This window comes from Alosa pseudoharengus, unplaced genomic scaffold (genome assembly GCF_046254945.1).
Source record: "Alosa pseudoharengus isolate Yale_2024_CS ecotype anadromous, Long Island Sound unplaced genomic scaffold, YU_APseudo_1.1 YU_APseudo_1.1_scf_7, whole genome shotgun sequence".
NCBI classification, from domain to species: Eukaryota; Metazoa; Chordata; class Actinopteri; order Clupeiformes; family Clupeidae; genus Alosa; species Alosa pseudoharengus.
In genome coordinates, this window is record NW_027468859.1 from 7,769,650 (window position 1) to 7,790,116 (window position 20,467).

Sequence of the window (20,467 nt, forward strand, 5' to 3'; positions counted from 1 at the left end):
TTTCTTTTCTCTCTCTTTCTGTCTTATCCCCCTCTCCTTCCCTCCCCCTTCCTCTCTGTCTCTCCATCCCTCCCATCCCTCTCTGCTGCTGCTGGGTTTGGATTAGAGTGGCGGTGATACTGATCACTGAGACAGGAGGATTTGCATAAGCTGCCTTCACCCACACCCCTGCTTTTGGCTTTTTCACAAATCAAGGAAGAGGGTTCTGCCCTTTTCCTCCCTCCCTCCCTTCTTCCTTCCTCTCTCTTTCTCTTTCTCTTTCTCTCTCTCTCTCTCTCTCTCTCTCTCTCTCTCTCTCTCTCTCTCTCTCTCTCTCTCTCTCTCTCTCTCTCTCCCCTTTTTTCCTCCACTTCCTTTTCCCGTTCTGCTCTTCGTCTTATCTCATATTGCCCTCGGGTCAGATAACCCAGCAGACTGGAGCTAGTGCTGGAGCTAGTGTGGATACCCCTCTTTCTCCCTCCATCTCTCTCTCTCTCTCTCTCACCTTCTCACCCCCATCTCTCTATCCCTCTCTATCTGTCTTTCAGCCCTCCACTCCCGTTTCTTCTGTCTAAAGGGGGATGATGGAAGGTTTTTGTTATTCTAAAAAGTGAAAAGTACCCCCCCCCCCCACACACACACACACACACACACTCACACACACGCACTCACACATACACACACATTTGCCCTCCTGGCCCCTGCCACACATCTGGGGCCCATGTCTGTGTTGTCATGGAAACGGATGGGATCCCCTGCTGGAATTTGGCACTTGTCGCTTGCGGAGCCTACAAAGGTGCTGTGCACCACCCTCCTTACACACACACACACACACACACACACACACACACACACACACACACTGACATATGCACAGACTCACAGTCGAATCACAGACAAACCCATACACATGCTTAGAACCTATATTGATTCCTAGACACAGATACTCAGAACTTTCAGTGAGTTCTGATCTCTCTCTCTCTCTCCCTCTCCCTCTCCCTCTCCCTCTCCCTCTTGCGCACACACACAACACCATCCCCCTCACAACAGACACACACATGCCCAGAGATTCAAGGCCCCAGACAAGCCAAAGAAGTATTTTCCAGCTCTCCCCCCACCTTTCTCTCTACCTCTTTCCAGTCCTTTTAGTTTTTTAGTTCTGTAGTTCCACGCGGCCACCCGGCCGGTGTTGCGTCCTCTGCTGCCCGGCTGCTAGCGCTGTGGATCGGGGCTCTAATAGAGGCTAATCTGCCGTCCCCTGGATTATGCTCGCCGGCTAATCGCGTTACAGTGTGAAGGCGAGGCCATGCTCTAAGGCTCTTAGCGGACCGACCTACGCCGTGTGTGTATGTGTGTGTTGTCATGGCAGCCTCTCTCTAGGTTTTTACATTTCTGGACTCACTTTGCTTTGCTTCTCCTCTCCTCTCCTCCTTTCTCTCAACTCGTCTCTTCGCTTTTCTTTGAATCACTTCTGTTGTTTTTTCTTGTCTCTCCCTGCATTTATATTTTTCCTCTGATGCAGTCCCTCTCCTCTCCTATCCTCTTCTCTAGTCTTCTCCCTCTCTCAGCATCCCTTTCTCTTTTTATGTTTTCTATTCCTTCCACAGTCTTGTATTTCTGTTTCTCTCTTCTGTCTCTTCCTGCTCAGTTGGCTTGTCTCACTCTCTCACTTTCCTGCTGTTGTCTTTCTTCTCTTCTGCTTGCTCTCTCTTTGGATTAATTTAAAGCGTATTGGATGTCTGAGGCTCTGAAGCATCTTGCCTGCCCCACACTGTCGTGCTCTCTCTCTCTCTCTCTCTCTCTCTCTCTCTCTCTCTCTCTCTCTCTCTCTCTCTCTCTCTCTCTCTCTCTCTCTCTCTCTCTCTCTTTCTCTTTCTCTCTGGAGGCCTCAGGCAGACAGCTCAGCAGCCACAGGCCAGCTGGATGTGCATTGGTCCGGTTAAATGTTTGCAGTTGCAGCGTTTGGTGCAGAGCTGTGAAGTCTCTCCCAGCACCCATAAACTCAAGAGCTCCAGCTTCATAAATGAACTAATGAGTTTGTGTATGTGTGTGCTCTTTTCTACGTGTGTGTGTGTGTGTGTGTGTGTGTGTCGGATCTCAGTCTTCTAACACTATGTTCGCTGCCCACAGACATGGACGAGTGTGCATCCAGTCCCTGTGCCGAGGGTGGCACCTGCATTGATCTGGAAGATGGCTTTGAGTGCCTGTGCCCACCGCAGTGGATGGGCAAGACCTGCCAGATTGGTAAGACGGATCTTCGGTGCCCTAGAACACCCCCCACCCCCTCCCCCTTCGCTTACCTTGAACTAATCAGTCTGCATGCTCTTAGACCAACAGAATGCAACCAGTCGCATTGCAGTGATCCTCAAAGTGTTTATAGGCGTGTGTGTGTGTCTGTGTGTCTGTGTGTGAGCAAGAAATCTGGTTTGAGTTCTGTTTCATTAATCAGCATTGCATTTGAACGACTAAAAGTTGTTTGCATTTGAAGGTGTTTGCATTTTTGTGTGTGTGTGTTTTGCGTTTGGATATTTCTGTGTTTTCTATCCATGTCAACTACAACACAGACAGTTGGATTTCATTCATCAGCAATGAAAAAGCGTATGGGAGGGGTTGGAGGTTGAACAGCTACTATATGCAACCCGATCCAGGTGATCGTGGGCAGCACTATAAATAGGCAGCTACATAATGGACTGGTCAGGCAAATAGCCCACTGACCTTTCCAGTCAGAGCCACAAGAAGAGGTAGATGAGGGAGAGTCACTCGCCTGTGCTTACGGCCACACAGACGTCTCGTTTTCGGTTTCGTCTTTTTAAATGTTTTGTTTTTATTTTTTCCACACATCAGAGGAAGTGTGGGATGCTCCAGAAAGTTATTTATTTGATTGTTTTTTTTTTGTTTTTTTTTTTGTGAAGCAGCCAAACATTGCCCAGCACCTGCAACCTGACCCCCCCACTCCAGAAGAGTGGTGTGTGTGGAGTGTGTGTGTGTGTGTGCGGTGGTGGCAGTGTTGGTGGTGGGGGCTCGGCTTTCGGGCCGAACCCTAACCCCCGGCTTGTGTTTCGGGGCCACCATGGCCCGCTCCCTGCATTGGGTTTCAACGAGCAGTGTGTGTGTGTGTGTGTGTGTGTGTGTGTGTGTGTGCACGCACAGTGGGGACACTTGGCGGGGGCCCGTACTAAATATTTAACAGGGCCCCTGTAGTGTGGGTGTCTTTAACAAGAAGGTAAAGGCAGTCGAGAGGGGTGTTGAATCAGGTAGTGTGTGTGTGTGTGTGGGGCTCCGCTGTTAGCAATGATTGTTGGCAGAACTGTTAGCCATTGCTGCTAGCCAATGGAAGGTGTCAGGTTAAGATGCAGGATGGTGGGATGAGGGTGGAGGTAGAGAGGGAGAGAGAGGGAAAGAAAAGGTGCAATTACAGAATGAGAGGCTTGACTCTGTCAACTGATCACAAGTTTTCCAAGTGTTTTGTTTTTTTTTCCTCCGGTGGTGGGGCTTAAAAGCTGGCTTCTCAAATCTCATTCTCTCTCTCTCTCTCTCTCTCTCTCTCTATCTCTCTCTTTTTCTCTTTCTTTCGTTCTTTCTTTCTCTATCTCTCTCTCTCCATCTCTCTCTCCATCTCTCTCTGTCTCCTTTTAACTCGTGTTGCCTCTCCTCCTCCTCCTCCTCTCCTTGACTCCACAGATGCAAATGAGTGTTTGGGGAAGCCTTGCGTAAACGCTAAATCTTGCAAAAACCTAATAGGCGGATATCACTGTGACTGCTATAAAGGATGGGCCGGACAGAACTGTGACATCAGTTAGTATGCCTCCATCTTGTGCAACACTCTGTCTTCATGCACTCCTGTCTCTCACTTCACCTTTACTTTCTTTCTTTCTTTCTTTTCCCAGTCTCTTTGCTTCCCCCCCTCTTTCTGTCAGTTCAAGCGTCCAACTTTCACTTAGTCATTGTGGAGGGTGACCTGTTCGCACCCCTGCCCCCCACCCCCCCACCCCCCCTCCTCCCCACACACACATACACCCTTGTACTTCTTCTCCTGTAGGGTCGTCACAAAAAAATCCAGTTCTGTTGCATGCTGGAACGCCTGTGTGAACCGCGCTGTTAACGGCTAACTCTGTGTATGTGTGTGCGCGCGCGCGGTTTTTGTGTTCATGTGTTGGTGTCCGTTCTTCTAACTGCCTGTAATATACTCACTCTCTTTCTCTCTCTCTCTCTCTCTCTGCTGGCCTAACACAACCTGATTAACCACAGCTTGGGTGCACCTTCACAGCAATAACCCCTTGAGTTGCTCTGCCTGTTGTAGTCCTGAAAAAGGCTCAATGATCAAGATGTTTTTTTTCCTCCCGTCTTCCATCCACAGATCTGAATGGGTGCAGTGGGCAGTGTCAGAATGGAGGAGTCTGTAAGGTGAGCTTCTCTCATTGGCATGATGCATGTAGTTCTCCTTAACTCGCGTCTGATGTTAATGATTATTTAGATATATTCTGCTAAATGTTGGTCTTTTGTGTGAAAAATAGTTGTTATGAAAGGACTAAGAAAGGCCTTTTGTATGTTTGTAGGCTTAATGTAATGGAGGATTTATTTAGTATGTATTATATGTGATTAAAACATCTCTCTCTCTCTCTCTCTCTCTCTCTCTCTCTCTCTCTCTCTCTCTCTCTCTCTCTCTCTCTTTCTCTTTCTCTCTCTCTTTCTCTCTCTCTCTCTCTCTCTCTTTCTCTCTCTCCTTCCCCAGGAGGTGGTGCGAGGCGGTTACTTGTGCCAGTGCCCGGTCGGCTTTGTGGGCACCCACTGTGAGATCCAGCGGAACAAGTGTGCCAGCGGGCCGTGTCAGAACGGCGGCCGCTGCCACGTGCTGCTGGACAGCTTCGTCTGCGAGTGCCCGCTAGAGTTCAGCGGCACCGTGTGCGAGGTGAGTGCCGTCGCCCCATACACAAACACACACACACACTGGGCCTGGCATGACCATGGTTATGGAAATAAGGGGGAAAGTTGCATGGACCCTCTGGATGGTCTTTTGTGGTCAAAAGTTTCTGATTTGCTCAAGGCTTTGATGTTTTACTGCCGTGGGCACTAATAAACGCTTACACGCCTCTTAGACCCATAAATGTTTTAATGGTTATGGAATGACTATCAAGCAAAACCCATAATCAACCCTCTTTATCAGAGAATGCACTTCCTGTGTCATGGAGCTTGACGTGGAACTTTGCATTGCTGAGAATGTCCATTGTGTTGGTCCTCTTTCTCTAACAGAGATTGACCTGACCAGACCTTTTTTTTGTTTGGTTTTCGTGACCGGAAAGTCATCACAGTGTTATGGGCATGTTGAAAAGGGTGTTCCAGGAAACATTGTGAATGCTTGGCTGGATTTATCGGTTCTTTTTTCTTATTTTTTTATTTCCAATCTTTGAAGGGAACTTTGAAAGCCAGCTCATTAGGTGCAGTACGGTGCCTGTATCGTACCATGTTCTCAGAAGTTTCTAGAACAGCATCAGGATGAGTTCTACACATAGAAACTATCAAAAGCATTGAGGTTGCTTATGACTCCTATTGTAAATCATCTGTTTTGATTTCCCAAAGTCAAATGAGTAGAAACCATCATGCAAAATGCATTAGTGTTTTTTTTCTTCCTTAAAGTAAAGCTTTTACCAAGTGGCCCTCATCAGAACGTGTGTGTGCATGTGTGTGTGTTTGCCCGTTTGAAGTTATGCAGCTCTAACGAGGACTTGGCGTGCCAGTCTGACCAAATGTCGAGCCCTTGATGCGTCTGTACGACGCCTGAAGGAAGCTCTTTGTTTGTTGCCGCCTCGCTATCAGCTAACATCATTAGCAACAAGTGCGCCTGAACTCGCTGCTCTATCTCAGGGCTAGCAGCCGTGATCATGTGTCCGCCTTTAGCTTGGGGACTCAGTAAGCTTGCGGACAAACCTTCAAGCGTTACAGTCTGACTGCTGACTTAGAATTTTAATGTTTTACAGTAAGGCAAGCTAACCTCGCTAGCTTAGCGCTGCATAGCATACTGTAGTATAGCGTAGCATAACACGGGACTGGGAGCAAAGTTAGTGTTTAGCCAGTGAACACCTCTGTATCGGATGGTGTGTGTGTGTTGTGTGTGTGTGTGGCTAAAAATAAAAGGCGGGCTGTACTGTACTGTGAATGAGGCGACACTTATTTGGGTGTGCTGGCACGGTGCCTGTTGGTGCTACAACAGTGGGTGGAGGAGAAGATGTTTCTTTGCATTATGATCATGCCTGGAGTGCCTCCACTCCCGTTTAGACTCTCCAACAGCTCTTTCCATTACGGGGGGTGGGGGGGTGTTAGGGCAGTGCAGTGCATGATGGGGTTGGGCGTGGCACTCAATGTTTTTTTGGCCACTCAGGTCGCCCGCCCGTCTAGGCCGTGCCAACCTTTCCAGCCAGTGGCGGGTGGAGAGGCTGCCTAAACAGGCCGAGCCGAGACGGCCGCTCCCGTGATCGATGGGAATGTTTTATTCAGGTTTCTGTTGCTAGCTGCCGCCAATGCCAGAGCTCATCTCGGCTCCATTTCACTGGCTGCAGACCTCAATTCCCAGGAGGAGTGAAGAGGAGAGAAAAGCAGAGAAGAGGAGAGGGGAAAGAAGAGTAGAGGAGAGGGGAAAGGATAGAGGAGAAGGGGTAGAGAGAGAAGGGGTAGAGAGACAGAAGGAGAAAGAGGAGGGGGGGGGTGATTTCTCTATGCTGCTTGGCTCTTGCGTCATTCCACACACACATACACACGCACCCATATACACACACACCCACCCATCACTTGACAGAGGATTGAGCAATCCACGCACGTCCGTCCCCTAGGGGAGGGAGGGAGGGAGGGGGAGAGAGAGAGAGAGAGAGAGAGAGAGAGAGAGAGAGAGAGAGAGAACTAGTGTCTGTCCAACTGGAGGAGAGCCACAAAAGTGGGCAGCCCAAACACCTTACATGGCAGCTGGCACACTACACTGCTCTGTGTGTACACACACACAAACTTATTCTCTCTCTCTCTTATACTCACACACTCAGATGCACTTACACACCTTGTTCCAGCTCCAAAATGGCTCCCTTCTTTAATGATGTGATGACTGCAGGAAGATAGAGACTGTTCTACGACTGTGCGGACATTGAACACACACACACACACACACTTTACAGGATGTGCACTGTGCACAAGGATTTGTGTGTGTGTGTGTGTCGAGTGTTTGAACTAGCTCTGGGTAGAGTGCTGGAGAGCGATAAAGGCCCATAAAAGAGAAATACGATAATGGGGTGATTTTCTTTTTTACTGCCTGCGGTTTCCAAAACAGCAACCACATTAGAGCACGGTCAAGGAAATCCCACAGGGACGGGACAGATCACAAGGCGGACAAATAACCCGACAAACTAAACAACCCAACAAACAGACAAACAACCCAACAAACGGGGGGCACTGTGCCGCAATGGGCTACAACGCTCATACCATATACGGGCCCAAGTGCCCACGGGGACCTGGGTTCGAATCCGACCTGCGGTCACTTCACAATCCCACCCAATCTCTCTCTCCCACTCACTTCCTGGCTCACTCTTCACTGTCCTATACAAATAAAGCCAAAAAGCCCAAAAAATATAAATGAGCATTTCTGACCCAGCAGCTGCTGTGAGAAGCTCATGGTTCCGGGTCAGAACATCCAACAACAACAAAATAATAATACCAAAAAGAGACCAAAACGATCATATCACTGAAATAACTGTGCGTGTTTCTCGAGCTGCTCTACAGGGAGTTTTGTTGGAGTTGTGTTTAAACAAACAAACAAAATGATTTGTGTGTGTATCTGTGGGAGCGCTGATGGAGTCGTGTCAGAGATGCACTTTGTTTATTAGCTTACGGCCGGCTTCCCCAGCTTACGCCTGTTTGTTTATCTCGCTAAGGGGATTGGCTCTAAAGAGCTAAGGCCTTGAGTCAATCAAAGCCTGCTCGCTTTTAGGCAAACACTCACTCGTGGGCGCGCATGCTTACATTCACTTGTGCGTGCTCTCTCTCTCTCTCTCTCTCTCTCTCTCTCTCTCTCGCTCTCTCTCTCTCTCTTTCTTTTTCGCTCGCTCTCTGTCTCTCCTTCTCCATCTCTCTCTCTCTCGCTCTCTCTCTCTCTCTCTCTCATTTTCTTTTTCGCTCGCTCTCTGTCTCTCCTTCTCCATTTCTCTATTTCTCTCTCTCTCTCTCTCTCTCTCTGATCACGTGCACATATGTTACACTCACACTTTGTCTCTCTGCCTTTTCCCTCTTTCATTCATTCTTTCATTCATTTATTCTTTCTTTTATTCTCTCATTTTTGGCCTTCCCTCACCACCGTCCTCCTGTTTTGTTGACCAGCTGCCCAACCAGTTGCCATCGAACCCCTGCGAGTCCAACCCGTGCCGGAACGAGGCGTCGTGCCACAGCATGCTGGGAGATTTCTACTGCGCCTGCCCGGAGGACTACGAGGGCAAGACGTGCGCTGACCGAAAGGACCACTGCAGGACCACTCCATGCCAAGGTATGGGCCGCGCCAACCCTGTATCATACCTGTTTCGTGTCATACACTCTTATCTGAGTGAGTGTGTGTAACTAAAAATTATTGTCTTGTTGAGAATTGTGCTAATGTACTGTTCGTATATTTTCTTGAACCCTCACCCGACTTTCACCATAGTGATTGACAGCTGCACGATCGCTGTGGCAGCGAACAGCTCGGACGAGGGCGTTCGGTACATCTCCTCGAACGTGTGTGGCCCCCGCGGTCAGTGTCACAGTCAGCCAGGAGGAAACTTCACCTGCACCTGTGACAAGGGCTTCACCGGGACCTACTGCCATGAGAGTGAGTCTCTCTTTATCACTTACTCACACACTCACTCACTCACTCACTCACTCACTCACTCACTCCGGGACCTACTGCCATTGTCTCTCTCTCACTCACTCACTCACTCACTCATACTGTCATATCAGATATTCAGACTCGGGCCAGAAATTAAGTCAAAACATCTTGTCTACAACGTAACAAAAATACACCATTATAAGTGCTGAAAAAACGTAAAAAGGCGCAAAAGTCCGGCAGAATTCCGTGCAAAATTCCTTTAATGACTACATAGCGCAAAGCCTGAGTGGATCACACGATCACACTTCCGAACAAATGGTTGAACACCAATATTTATACCTTATCCTTAGATAACTGACACAAGCTGACACAACATTTGGCAACTTCAAACCCACAGGTGGCGTTATGAAAGGATCGCTGTTCGGTCTTATCTTTGCAAGTGAGCATTGTTGCTGCCAAGGGTACGAACTTTTCACCGTAACACAAGTTTAGAGGTTTACACAAAGTTGAGGGGTTTATAAAGTGAACACAGGTCACACATCGTTCATGGATTACATATCGTTCACTCGTTTACTCTCTTATTAGCTGTTTTGAGTAGAGCCCGCCTCCAACGGAGTCTTTATTTCTGCAAGTATGTATGTTAGTTAGGAATAACTTCAATGTATTACTTGATTATGGTTGAGGTTATATAAATACATGTTTTACAGTTTCAAACTCGTTCTCTCATCATGATGTCTACAAACCATAGTGATTTTATAGCACATTACACACAATCTCAATCACACACAAACCCATCTTCTCTCCTCTGTGTCAGTCTCACACCCATTCATCTTTTCCCTCTTTATTTATTTATTTATTTATTTATTTGTTTGTTTATTTGTTTGTTTGTTTGTTTGTTTGTTTGTTTGTTTGTTTATTCCCTATCCTTTCTTAAGAGTCCAATCTCTCACTTTGTTTCTTCGGCATGCAGTGCTCTTTGGTTGGTTGACTTGTACCTGTATTTGTCTGTGCCCAAGTGTCTGTCCACTGGTGGTCATCCGCTCTCTCCTCCTCCTCTTCCTCCTCAGATATCAATGACTGTGTGGCCAGTCCCTGTAGGAATGGAGGCACCTGTATCGACGGGGTCAACGCCTTCCAGTGCATCTGCCCCGACGGATGGGAGGGCACCCTCTGTGACATGAGTCAGTAGGCCTTTTTATCTCTGTCTCTCTCTCCTTCTCTTTCTCTGTCTGCTCATCCCTACCTCTCTCTCTCTCTCTCTCTTTCTCTCTATCTCTACAACTTTCTCTCTCTCTATCGCTACAACTTTCTCTTTGTCTCACTCTCTCCCCCTCCCAGTTTATTTTTCTCAGAAGCTTTATCTCCGTTTAATGTCTTAAAATATTTCATTTTTCACCCCGCCCCTCGTCTTTCCTTTCATGTTTCTCATTCACTCTATCTCTCTCTCTTTCTCTCTCTCTCCTCCGTCAGACGTGAACGAGTGCAGCAGAAACCCGTGTAAGAACGGGGGCCGCTGTGTGGACCTGCTCAACGACTTCTACTGCGACTGCAAAGACAACTGGAAGGGCAAGACCTGCCACTCACGTGAGTTAGACCCCCCCTGTGGCTCTGCTGTTTTACGAGGTGACAATACTTTAGCAAAGCCTGATGTTGACCTTTGCGCCTGTGTTTGTGTGTGTGTACGTAGGCGAAAGTCAGTGTGACGCCAACACTTGCAGTAACGGGGGAACATGCTACGACAACGGGGATGCGTTCCGCTGTGCCTGCCCCCCTGGGTGGGGTGGCAGCACATGCAACACGGGTGAGTGTGTGTGTGTCTCTGTGTGTGTGTGTGTGTGTGTGTGTCTGAGAGAGAGAGTGGAGTCATGTATTACACGGTGTTCGAGAAATGCAGCTAGATATGATGGTGTATATTAACTGATTTAAAACAACACCATGTAGTTCTTTGACCTTAAAAGAACGACACACACAATGACATGTGTCTTTACTTGCACTTTACTTGTACTTACACTGTCCACTCATGGTGCATGCTCTGTGTCACAGCTAAGAACAGCACGTGTGCCTCCAACCCCTGTGCCAACGGAGCTACCTGTGTGGGCGGCGTCGACTCTTTCACCTGCATCTGCAAGGACGGCTGGGAAGGACCCACCTGTGCCCAAAGTAAGTGGCAACCTTCACACGTACATCTGTCTACTTGCAGTGCCACCACAACCTGCCCCCCCACACACACACACACACACCTCTCCCTGCCAAACTACCAGACCCCCCATACACACACTCACACTCACAGATTTTACTTTCATCATGCACAATTTCAGCTGTAATAGTTTTAATTCAAGCACCCGTTGCAAAATGTTACTGACAACCCATCTTACCACCTCCATACTCATGGACATCTTTTAGCATTATTTAGCTGACTTGTAGTATGCTAAGATACAGGCTGCTATGAGCCTCATCAAGTTTCTGCAGATTGTGTGATGATGCATTGCAGTGCGAGTTGTAGCCCTGATCTCCTCTCGTCTTTTGTGTCCCACAGATATCAACGACTGCAACCCCCACCCCTGGTAAGTCTGCCTACCGCTCCCTGCTACTACTGTGTCTGCCTCTGGTCAGTGTGTGGTTTTGGGCAGGGGGAGTTGACGCCCCTCTCCCTCGGCATGTTTGGGGCCGCAGGTGGCCCTCCCCTTCGCTGTACAACACTGCCGGCTCGGAACGCCCCCTTCCTCTCCACACACACACACACACACACACACACACACACACACACACACACATACACACACACGCGTGCGCCAAACCAACCCCCCCACCCACTCTTTCTTCCTAAATGCATGTCCCCCACAGTCAGCACCACCATCAACAACCAACCCCCACCGCCACCACCACCGCATCATTACCCCTCAGCACCCCAGCCCATCTCCGATGTTGTTGAGGGAGGGAGGCGTGGAGTTGGGGTGCGTAACGACGGGAAGGTGTCCCTAAATCACCCCTAAATCCGACAGCTCATGCGACTCGGGGGGGGTTGCCTTTAATGGCCCAAGACAAAGGGCCCGCGGGCCCTAAAAGAGTGCCCCCAACCGGGCCCAGGGGCCAGGGGAGCGACATGGAGGAAGGGAGGGGTGGTTTGCACTCTGTGTGTGTGTGTGTGTGTGTGTGTTGATGGGTGTGTGTGTGAGAAAAGGGGGGGGGGGGTGTCTCTTCTCTGTCTCTCTCTTTCTTGCTCGCTCTCTCTGTTTCTCTATCCTTTTCTCTTTCATTCTTTTTTCCTACCCTTCCCTCCTATCTCCTCCTCCTATTCTTCACCGGTGACCTGGGAACAGCAGATGGGGGGATTGAGAGGGATGGATGGAGGGAGGGAGGGAGGGAGTGGTTGGGAAGAGAGAAGAGGAATGACATCCCAGCAAGGGGCCCGGGGGGGGGGGGGGATGGGTGATTAGCATGTGAAAGGTGGGGTGTTGATGAATCTCCTCCATCCCTTTCTCAATCCCTCTCTTTCTTTCCCTCACATTCTCTCTCTCTCTCTCTCGCTCTCTCTCTCTTTATATCTATCTATATCTCGCTATCTGTCTTTCTATTCATCTTACACATTTCCCCTTCTTGTGTACCTCTTTACAATTAGCAATTAGCTACATTTGACACAACGCATGTCTGGAATCAGAGACTGCACCTTTAATGGCGCCTTAATGAGACTTTAATGTGGTTATTTCAGTGAGTAAATCACAGTGGCTTTTCCTCTCCCTCCCCCAGTTATAACGGCGGCATCTGTGTGGACGGAGTCAACTGGTTCCGCTGTGAGTGTGCTCCTGGATTTGCTGGACCGGACTGTCGCATCAGTAAGTAGCACTCAAACATGCTTAGTTATGGTGTGTGTGTGTGTTTGTGTTTGTGTGTTTGTGTGTGTGTGTGTGTGTGTGTGTGTGTGTGTGTGTGTGTGTGTGTGTGTGTGTCTTTGTCCAGCGACAGGGTGTTTACAGGCACTCTTCACCCAAAATGTCAGTTTTAGGGAGTATCCCTTGGCCTATGACCCTGCTGGGATCAGAGGTCACCATCCCTCTCGGTTTCTCTCGCTTACACACACACACACACACACACACACACACACCACACACACACAAATGTCCTAAGCAGATGAATAATTCAGCTGGCCGCGGATTCCAGAGCTGTCTGGCATAGAGCTCTTGGCTCTTTGTCAGACTTCTGTGTGTGTCTGTGTGTGTGTGTGAACCCCTCAGATTGTCCTTTGCATGTTGGCATTCAAATGGTTGTAGTCATTCACACTGCAGCCTTTCAGAGAGGAGAGGTCAGCCACTTCTGCTTCACATACCCCCCCCCACACACACACACACACACACACACACACACACACACACACATATATATATATAATATAATATATACACACACACATATATATATATATATATACTCACACACACACACACACACCCCTGGCCTACTTGTGCTACTACCCACAGGACGACTGGTCAGGCTAAGGCTAAATTTAGCTTTAAAAATAAGAAGGGTGCTCTACAGTGTTCAGATGGTACTCACATGTGGTAAACTGGTCTACAGGCCTCTTAATGAAGCAGTCATTTTAGAAGGCTGTTGCGGAAACTTTGACTCAAACTATATTTTTCCATCTCTCTTTCTTTCTCTCTTTCTTTCATCTTTCTTTCTTTCTTTTTTCTTTCTTTCTGAGGATGTAATACACTGGGATAGTATGTGTGTTGCAGTATTGTAAACATCTCTATAATGGTCTATTAAAGGAGCGTTGACCTCTTCCTTGTTCCCCTCACCCTCTCCTCTTCCATCCCGCTCCTCTCCAGACATCGACGAGTGCCAGTCGTCGCCCTGTGCGTACGGCTCCACCTGCGTAGACGAGATCAACGGCTTCCGCTGCATCTGTCCCCTGGGTCGATCTGGCGCCCGCTGTCAGGAGTGTGAGTGCCCACAACTGTCACACACATACGCACCCACCCACCCACCTACGCACACACACAGACACACACCTGGGTCACACTGGCGCCGGCTACCAGGAGAGTAAATTCCCACAACTCAAACTGTCCTTTATTGTTTTACACACACACACACACACACACACACACACACACACCACTCTAATCCCCCAACATGAGGGCAGAACACTTTCATCTCTACCCGCCACGTCCCTCATTTCTCCTAGTGTCCATCTGTCTGTGGACACACATGTAGACATCTGTCTGTAGGTACACACACAAACACACACACACGTTTTATGATTTCTTCCTGTTGAGAATACACAGTGGATGAATGAGTGTGCTTTCATCAGTGCCGTACATTTATGATATATGCTGGCTTACGTCTACTAACCATATGGCAGATAAATGAGGTTGTGTGTGTGTACACAGTTTAGATCGTCCCATTTTTTTTTCTGTTATGGCTGATCCTCTCTACTTTTTGGAGATTATAATCAGTGATGATAATAATCATAATGATACAATGTGTATGATCCCTGTAGTAAGAGTGCCTGTTGAGCTTAAAGGCTTCAAAATTGTATTGCCATGTCACATGTTGTACAACGTGGCAGGTTTTAAAACGTGTGTGTGTGTGTGTGTGTGTGTGTGTGTGTGTGTGTGTGTGTGTGTGTGCGCGCGCTCCATATTCTCGTCGAGCAGTCATTGGAATCGGGAAAACATGCCACTACGCCGGCCTGCAGTTCCCTCACGGGAGTCGCTGGGAGGAGGAGTGCAACAGCTGCCAGTGTATCAACGGCAAGGTGGACTGCACCAAGGTAAGCCAACCCACTGTCCCGACAAGCATGACTGACCGCTCCTCACCCTCTCCCACAAGGATCAGTCAGAGGGGGGCAAGCCAGTGTGCTGACCCCTAACAGTGGGACTTTGTCCCTCTAGTTACAGTTGAGCTCAACCCCAAACATTTTATGGTTAGAGTTTCTGTTTATTTGCTGTTCTCAAAGAAGCCACTGTGGGAATTGTGTTAAAGATTAGTGAAGTAAGTGCACAGTGAAGAAAAAAGGTCCAGCTCACACAAAGACGGTTAGTACAAAACAAACATTTCTTTTAAGTTGGATTAATGTGTTGAAGCTGTCCATTAGTGTGGGCTCTATAGGAATAGATGACCGGACGGTTCAAGTATGTGTCAGACGTCACACCTATCTGCCATGTCATGACTCCCACGTCTGTGTCAAGTCGTGCCTGACCCTTACGTCTGACTTTTGACCTCTCGACTTGTCACCCAGGTGGTGTGTGGGCGACGGCCGTGCCTGTTGCCTGGGGTGAGACTGGACCAGCAGCAGCATCTCCGGGACAACCAGATGGAGCAGCATCAGCACCAGCAGCAGCAGCAGCACACGTGCCCGAGGGGACGAGGCTGCCTTGAGCACAGCTTCCTGACCTGCTTCTCGCCGCCATGCCACCAGTGGGGCGTGTGCTCGTCCCCCCAGCCGCAGGTCGACGTCCACACCAAGTGTGAGCCCAACACGGGCTACCTGGACAACAGCTGTGCCCGCATTACACTCATCTTCAACCGCGAGAAGGTGCCTCCGGTGAGTGACCACAAGAGCACAAATCAAATATTTTTTTATTTTTTTTTTGAGTATAAGGTAAACTAAAAAGCTAAAATTATTGGAAAATTGTACAAATAATTTTCACCCCATCATAAATATCCGCTGTTTGTCCTGATCTTGTGAAAACAAATATTAAAGTACAGCTTCAGTGTGTTTCAACTAATGTGAAAGCAAATAGAGCAGTACAGTCAACTAACAGAGCAGTACAGTCTCTTAATACATGTCTGGAAGCCCTTAATAACCAAACCTTACCAGCCTCCAAACCTCACATACTGGTTACATAATTTATGGCTCATTTCTGAACGCTTTCTTCTGATGTTTTCTTTTTTTCTTTTTGCGACTAAGTCTAGACGTTTTCTCGGGTCTGTTTGTTCTAGCGACTTGAAAAATGGACCCAGGCAAGAACATCGCCTGGCTGATTTACAACTTGTCCGCTGTGCTGTGATTTAGTGGTGCGATTTATGAGTGCGCTATGTTCTGCACTTGCATCCTAAGTCCGGTTCTGTTGTTTTTGTTCCACAACAGGGTACAACAGTAGAGAACATCTGTTCGGAGCTCAGGTACCTTCCAGCCACACGGAACCTGGCCAAAGAGCATGCCTTACTGGTGCTTTGTGACCTGTCGTATACTAACCAGGATGCCGTTGAGGTGGCAATAGTAAGTACAACTCTCTCGCCCTTTTTCTCTCTCTTTCTCTCTCTCTTTCACACACACACACACACACACACAGACCTCTCAGATGTCTTCTGTCTCTTCCCATGTCATAGCACACAGCATTGTTGTAATATCCTCATAATAAGTTGAGGATGGTAAAAGATGTGCTCAACCACTTCTTTGAATTGATGAGATGTCATTGCATGCGTCTTCAGATGGGGTAAAGAGTCATAAATGCACTTTGAATACGAGCGAGTTTTCTCTCAATATTCATACGAATATGGAGTTTCCCTTTCCTCCTCCTTTGACGTGATTAGAATAATCTGGAACGTGGGAAGCCCTGTGTGTGTGTGTGTGTTTGTTTGTGTGTGTGTTGGGGGGTGGGGGGTGGGTGAGGGGAGAAGATGGCTGGTTTGAGAGAGAATGCTAATAGATTCAGATTTGATTTCCTGTTCCCTGTGAGTTGCACGGCATTCCAGCGTACAGGTCGCACTGAGGCAGTGGCAGTTAGTCTACACACACACACCATCCCCCTGCCCTCTTTTGAATGCAGCTGAGTTTACTCAGTAATGACTTTCAGTTGACCAACCTGCAGTGGGTCCGACTGCAATGCAGCATTTCCTCCTTTTTTTCCCTCTCTTTCTCCCTCTCTCAATCCTCCTTTTTTTCTCTCTATGTAATTCAAATAGAAAGTTGCTTTATTGGCCTGACAAGACACTTGTATTGCTAAAGCACAAAGACCAATCCAACTAATTCAGATTCATTTGTGATGTCAGTCACACACATAAAACATCATAGTTGGTTTAGAAAAGGTAAAAAAATACTGTGGAGAAGAAAAAGCAAAACATAGTGTAATATGACAGGGAAGTTGAAATACACATCTCCCTCTCTCTCTCTCTTTCTTTCTCTCTCTCTGGGGCTCAGTTGGCCTTGTGCTGGGGTGGGGGGGGGGATGGGGATGGGGCAGAGTCCTAAAGCCAGAGTCTGTGATGTAGCCCTGTTCTGTACTCACTCTAACGTTTGCCCCCTCCCCTGCCCCTCTCAGTCGTTCCAGCAGGAAGAGCAGCCGGACCACAGTCGTGTCCAGGAGGCGGCTAGTGGCATCGTCAGCGCACTGTCCAAGCGCCACAACAGCACGGTCATGCTTGCCATCATCGAGGTGAAGGTGGAGACCCAGATCATGCCCCAGTCAGTCGGTGAGTAAAGACAGACACAGACACAGGTCATGCTCCTCAAGTCAGTCAGTGAGTAAAAACACATTGTCTCTCACTCACACACACACACACACGCACACACCGACACACTCTCACATTCACACTTACTCACTCAGTCAGTTGGTGAGTAAACACAGATGCACAGATGCACACACACACAGTGGAAACCTAGGTCATGCCCCAGTCAGTTGGTATATACACACACACACACACACACACACAAACAGAGACAGCTAACATTGAATGACAGACCCATAGACACACATGTCTTTACCCCCTGATGTTCTGGGCGTCCATGCCCGTCACTCAACGATCACGCCTTTTTCCTTGCTGTTTGATGCACAGCATGTGGCGACGTTCGGACCGGGCCGAGTGGAGACAATCGATTTCACAGAGCCAGGGCTTTTAAAATGGTGGGAGTCAGTAGAGAGGCTCTGTTATTCACTTGGCCATGTTCGGCAGGCTCTGAGTTACACTGACTCACTCAGTTGAGTTGGGAACCAAAGTGTAACTGCATAATTGTGGCTGGTGATGGGGCTCGAGGCATCTGTGTAGAACGCTTAGCTCACTGAGTCAGAAAGACTGAAGAGAGCACACTTGTCTTTTGAGGCACCCCCCCCACACACACACACACACACCTTTTATAGCAATTCTAATGAAATGAACTTCTGGAGAAACTAAGGTAGCTATTTTTTACGTAGGATGAGTTGTCTGGCTGTGTTATCTGTGTAATCGTCTGCAGGTGTGTGTCCAGCAGACTAATGGGAAGTCCCACCCAGTTTCAAGCTGACTCAGCGTGCCAAAGTGGGCATTGTGTCATTGAATGTCTTTCCTTTATAAAAAAAAAAACTAAGTCATTTTCATATATAGCCCCTATTGAGCATTTTCTTCCCCCTTATCAGCATCTTTCTTTTAGTATTCAGTATTCATTTATCCATTTGCACCTTTTATCTATTTATATATATATGTTTAAATTATTTGTTGCTTGGACCCCGTTCAGTGCTATATTTTGTTTCTGTAGTTGTTATAAAACCATTTTTGTCATCACAGAGCTATCAGTTGGTGCCATCAAATGTATCTGCATAACTGACTGTACCCTGTCACTCTCTCTCCCCCAGACTACCTGGTACCACTACTGTGTGTGCTGTTCTGTGGCCTGTGGGTGGTATGCATGGTGGTGTGCGTGTGGTGGATGCGCAAGCGCCGAAAAGAACGCGAGAGGCGCCGACGCCACTCCCCCGACGACAACATCAATAACCAGTGGGAACCCCTGCGACCGGTGACCGCCGGTCAGGCACTGGGCTTGGGCGTGGGCGCAGGGCCCAAGGATAGCAACCTGGACGCGCAGTACGAGCGCGCCAAGCTCATGGGCACGCCCGAGCGGATGTGCGACGGGCGCGAGGACGAGGAGGAGGCCGAGGACGACCTGGAGCTGGGGAGAGGTGGAGGAGGAGGAGGAGGAGGAGGAGGTGGTGGTGACGGTGACGGTGACGGAGGGATGATGGAGGTGGAGCTGGAGCCTGCAGAGGACGGCTATGGCAAGGAGGATGCCTGCGGCAAGCTGCGCATGTACTCTAAGGGGCCAGCGCAGGGCCAGGGGTTGGCCAAAGGAGAGGTGATCTGCACCACCCGAAGCAGCAGTGGCAGCGTTGGTGGCAGTAGCTGCAACGCCTCCTCGCTCAAGACGCCTCACCGGACCACGGCGTCGGTGGCGGGGGCTCCCCACAGCCCCAAAGACAACCGCTGTAAAAACATCAACATGGGCCCCGACCTCAAACACCATTGTGTATGAGCCCTCAATAACAACCCCCCCACCCCTTACAGCATCTCTACCAGTCCCTTTACCAAACCATCCCAACAGCCTATCCCAAACAACCAACCAACCAACTAACTCTGACAGAGAATCTTAAGAGAGGAGGAGAGGACTCTCACCTCATTTAAAAAAACAAAACTTTTCAGTTTGAAAAGAACTTAATTTTTTTCCTCTCTTTTCTTGGCTTGACATTTCTTTTTTATTTCCAGCAAATTAGTTTTGCTGTTCAAGCTGAATGTCGACACGGAGGACTTATTATTTTTATTTTTTTTAACCTTTTTTTTTCCTTCTCCTCTCCCTTCCTTTGGCATTCATATTTTTATTTTTTGTGTACAGATGAAGCAGAATTGTATTTCTTTATAATCAGGCAAGACAAAAGAGAGGCCTATGTTGTTCTATTGTTTTGGTTTTTCGGAGAGATGTCCTGCTGTGTACAAGCAGAAATATAACTCATAAAGGAGGAAGAAAAATATAAATGTATAGATACAAAAGACAACTTTTTTCTGTTGTTGTTTACAGACGATTGCCCCTTGTGTTCAATTTTTTTTTTCTCTGCCATGGACTAATAGGAAGGCTAAGCAGTGGTGGGTTAGGGGGGGAACTGACTGACTCTAGGACCCAGCGGAAAGCAGGTGTCCCTTTCTCCCTCCCACCCGCCCTGACTGTCCCCTGTCCGTTTGTCCAGCTCTCCTCGACGATGCACGCCAGCCTTATGAAAGTGCGTTGCCCTAGAGGAACGAGAGATGATGAAAACAAACTACAAAAGAATACTCCTGTGCCTACAGAGTGGCCTTGATTTACTCACGCCCCACCCCCCTCACCCACTTTATTCCTTTCTGTTGTCTCGGCTGAAGAAAAAAAAAGAAGAGGATTGCAGTATGTTTTCTTTTGTTCTGTTTTAGTTTCTTTTTGTTTAACTTTTGGTTTGAGCTGGTAGCAAGTGCCTTTCAACAAGCCCCACCCCAAACAACCACCCACCCACCCACACAAAGTTATTTGCGTCTCGCTGCCGAGGTTGTGTCCCCCCCCCCCCTTCCTCCAAGACCCCAACCCCACAAGGTTATTCAGTCTCCATCAAAAGGGATAGGGCCATCGGTTATGTCATATCTCTATATTTTCTTGAGACACTCATCCAAGCATTGAGGTATTTGATCAAAGACAAGACAAGAACATGTACATAGATGTATATAATAAAGGAGTCGCTGTGTATATTTGAATTTAGTAAATTAAGACAAGTCACACTTTTTTTATTATTATTATTATTATAATTATTATTATTATTATTACTATTATTATTACTGTTATTATGATTTAAACAATTTTTTTTTTTTTTTACAATGCCATTCCTTTTATTTATGCCAGTTCTCACAGGCAGGTTTTATAACAAATTAACAGCGTCCCAAAGGCAGAAC

General features: G+C 47.9%; 1 protein-coding gene across 1 annotated transcript in view; it reads left to right on the top strand.

Annotated features, from left to right (window-relative positions):
- The window catches only part of jag2b (jagged canonical Notch ligand 2b), a gene marked incomplete in the record, with an annotated part of 55,026 nt that extends 34,957 nt beyond the window's left edge, over positions 1 to 20,069 (top strand). The window contains 18 exon segments of the mRNA XM_076273403.1: positions 2,110 to 2,223; positions 3,661 to 3,774; positions 4,337 to 4,383; positions 4,712 to 4,888; positions 8,332 to 8,494; positions 8,648 to 8,812; positions 9,877 to 9,990; positions 10,280 to 10,393; positions 10,497 to 10,610; positions 10,853 to 10,969; positions 11,346 to 11,373; positions 12,557 to 12,642; positions 13,636 to 13,749; positions 14,464 to 14,579; positions 15,048 to 15,353; positions 15,900 to 16,031; positions 17,074 to 17,224; positions 18,361 to 20,069. Coding sequence (XP_076129518.1) covers positions 2,110 to 2,223; positions 3,661 to 3,774; positions 4,337 to 4,383; positions 4,712 to 4,888; positions 8,332 to 8,494; positions 8,648 to 8,812; positions 9,877 to 9,990; positions 10,280 to 10,393; positions 10,497 to 10,610; positions 10,853 to 10,969; positions 11,346 to 11,373; positions 12,557 to 12,642; positions 13,636 to 13,749; positions 14,464 to 14,579; positions 15,048 to 15,353; positions 15,900 to 16,031; positions 17,074 to 17,224; positions 18,361 to 19,034 — 2,846 coding nt within the window.
- Positions 20,070 to 20,467: the final 398 nt, after the last annotated feature.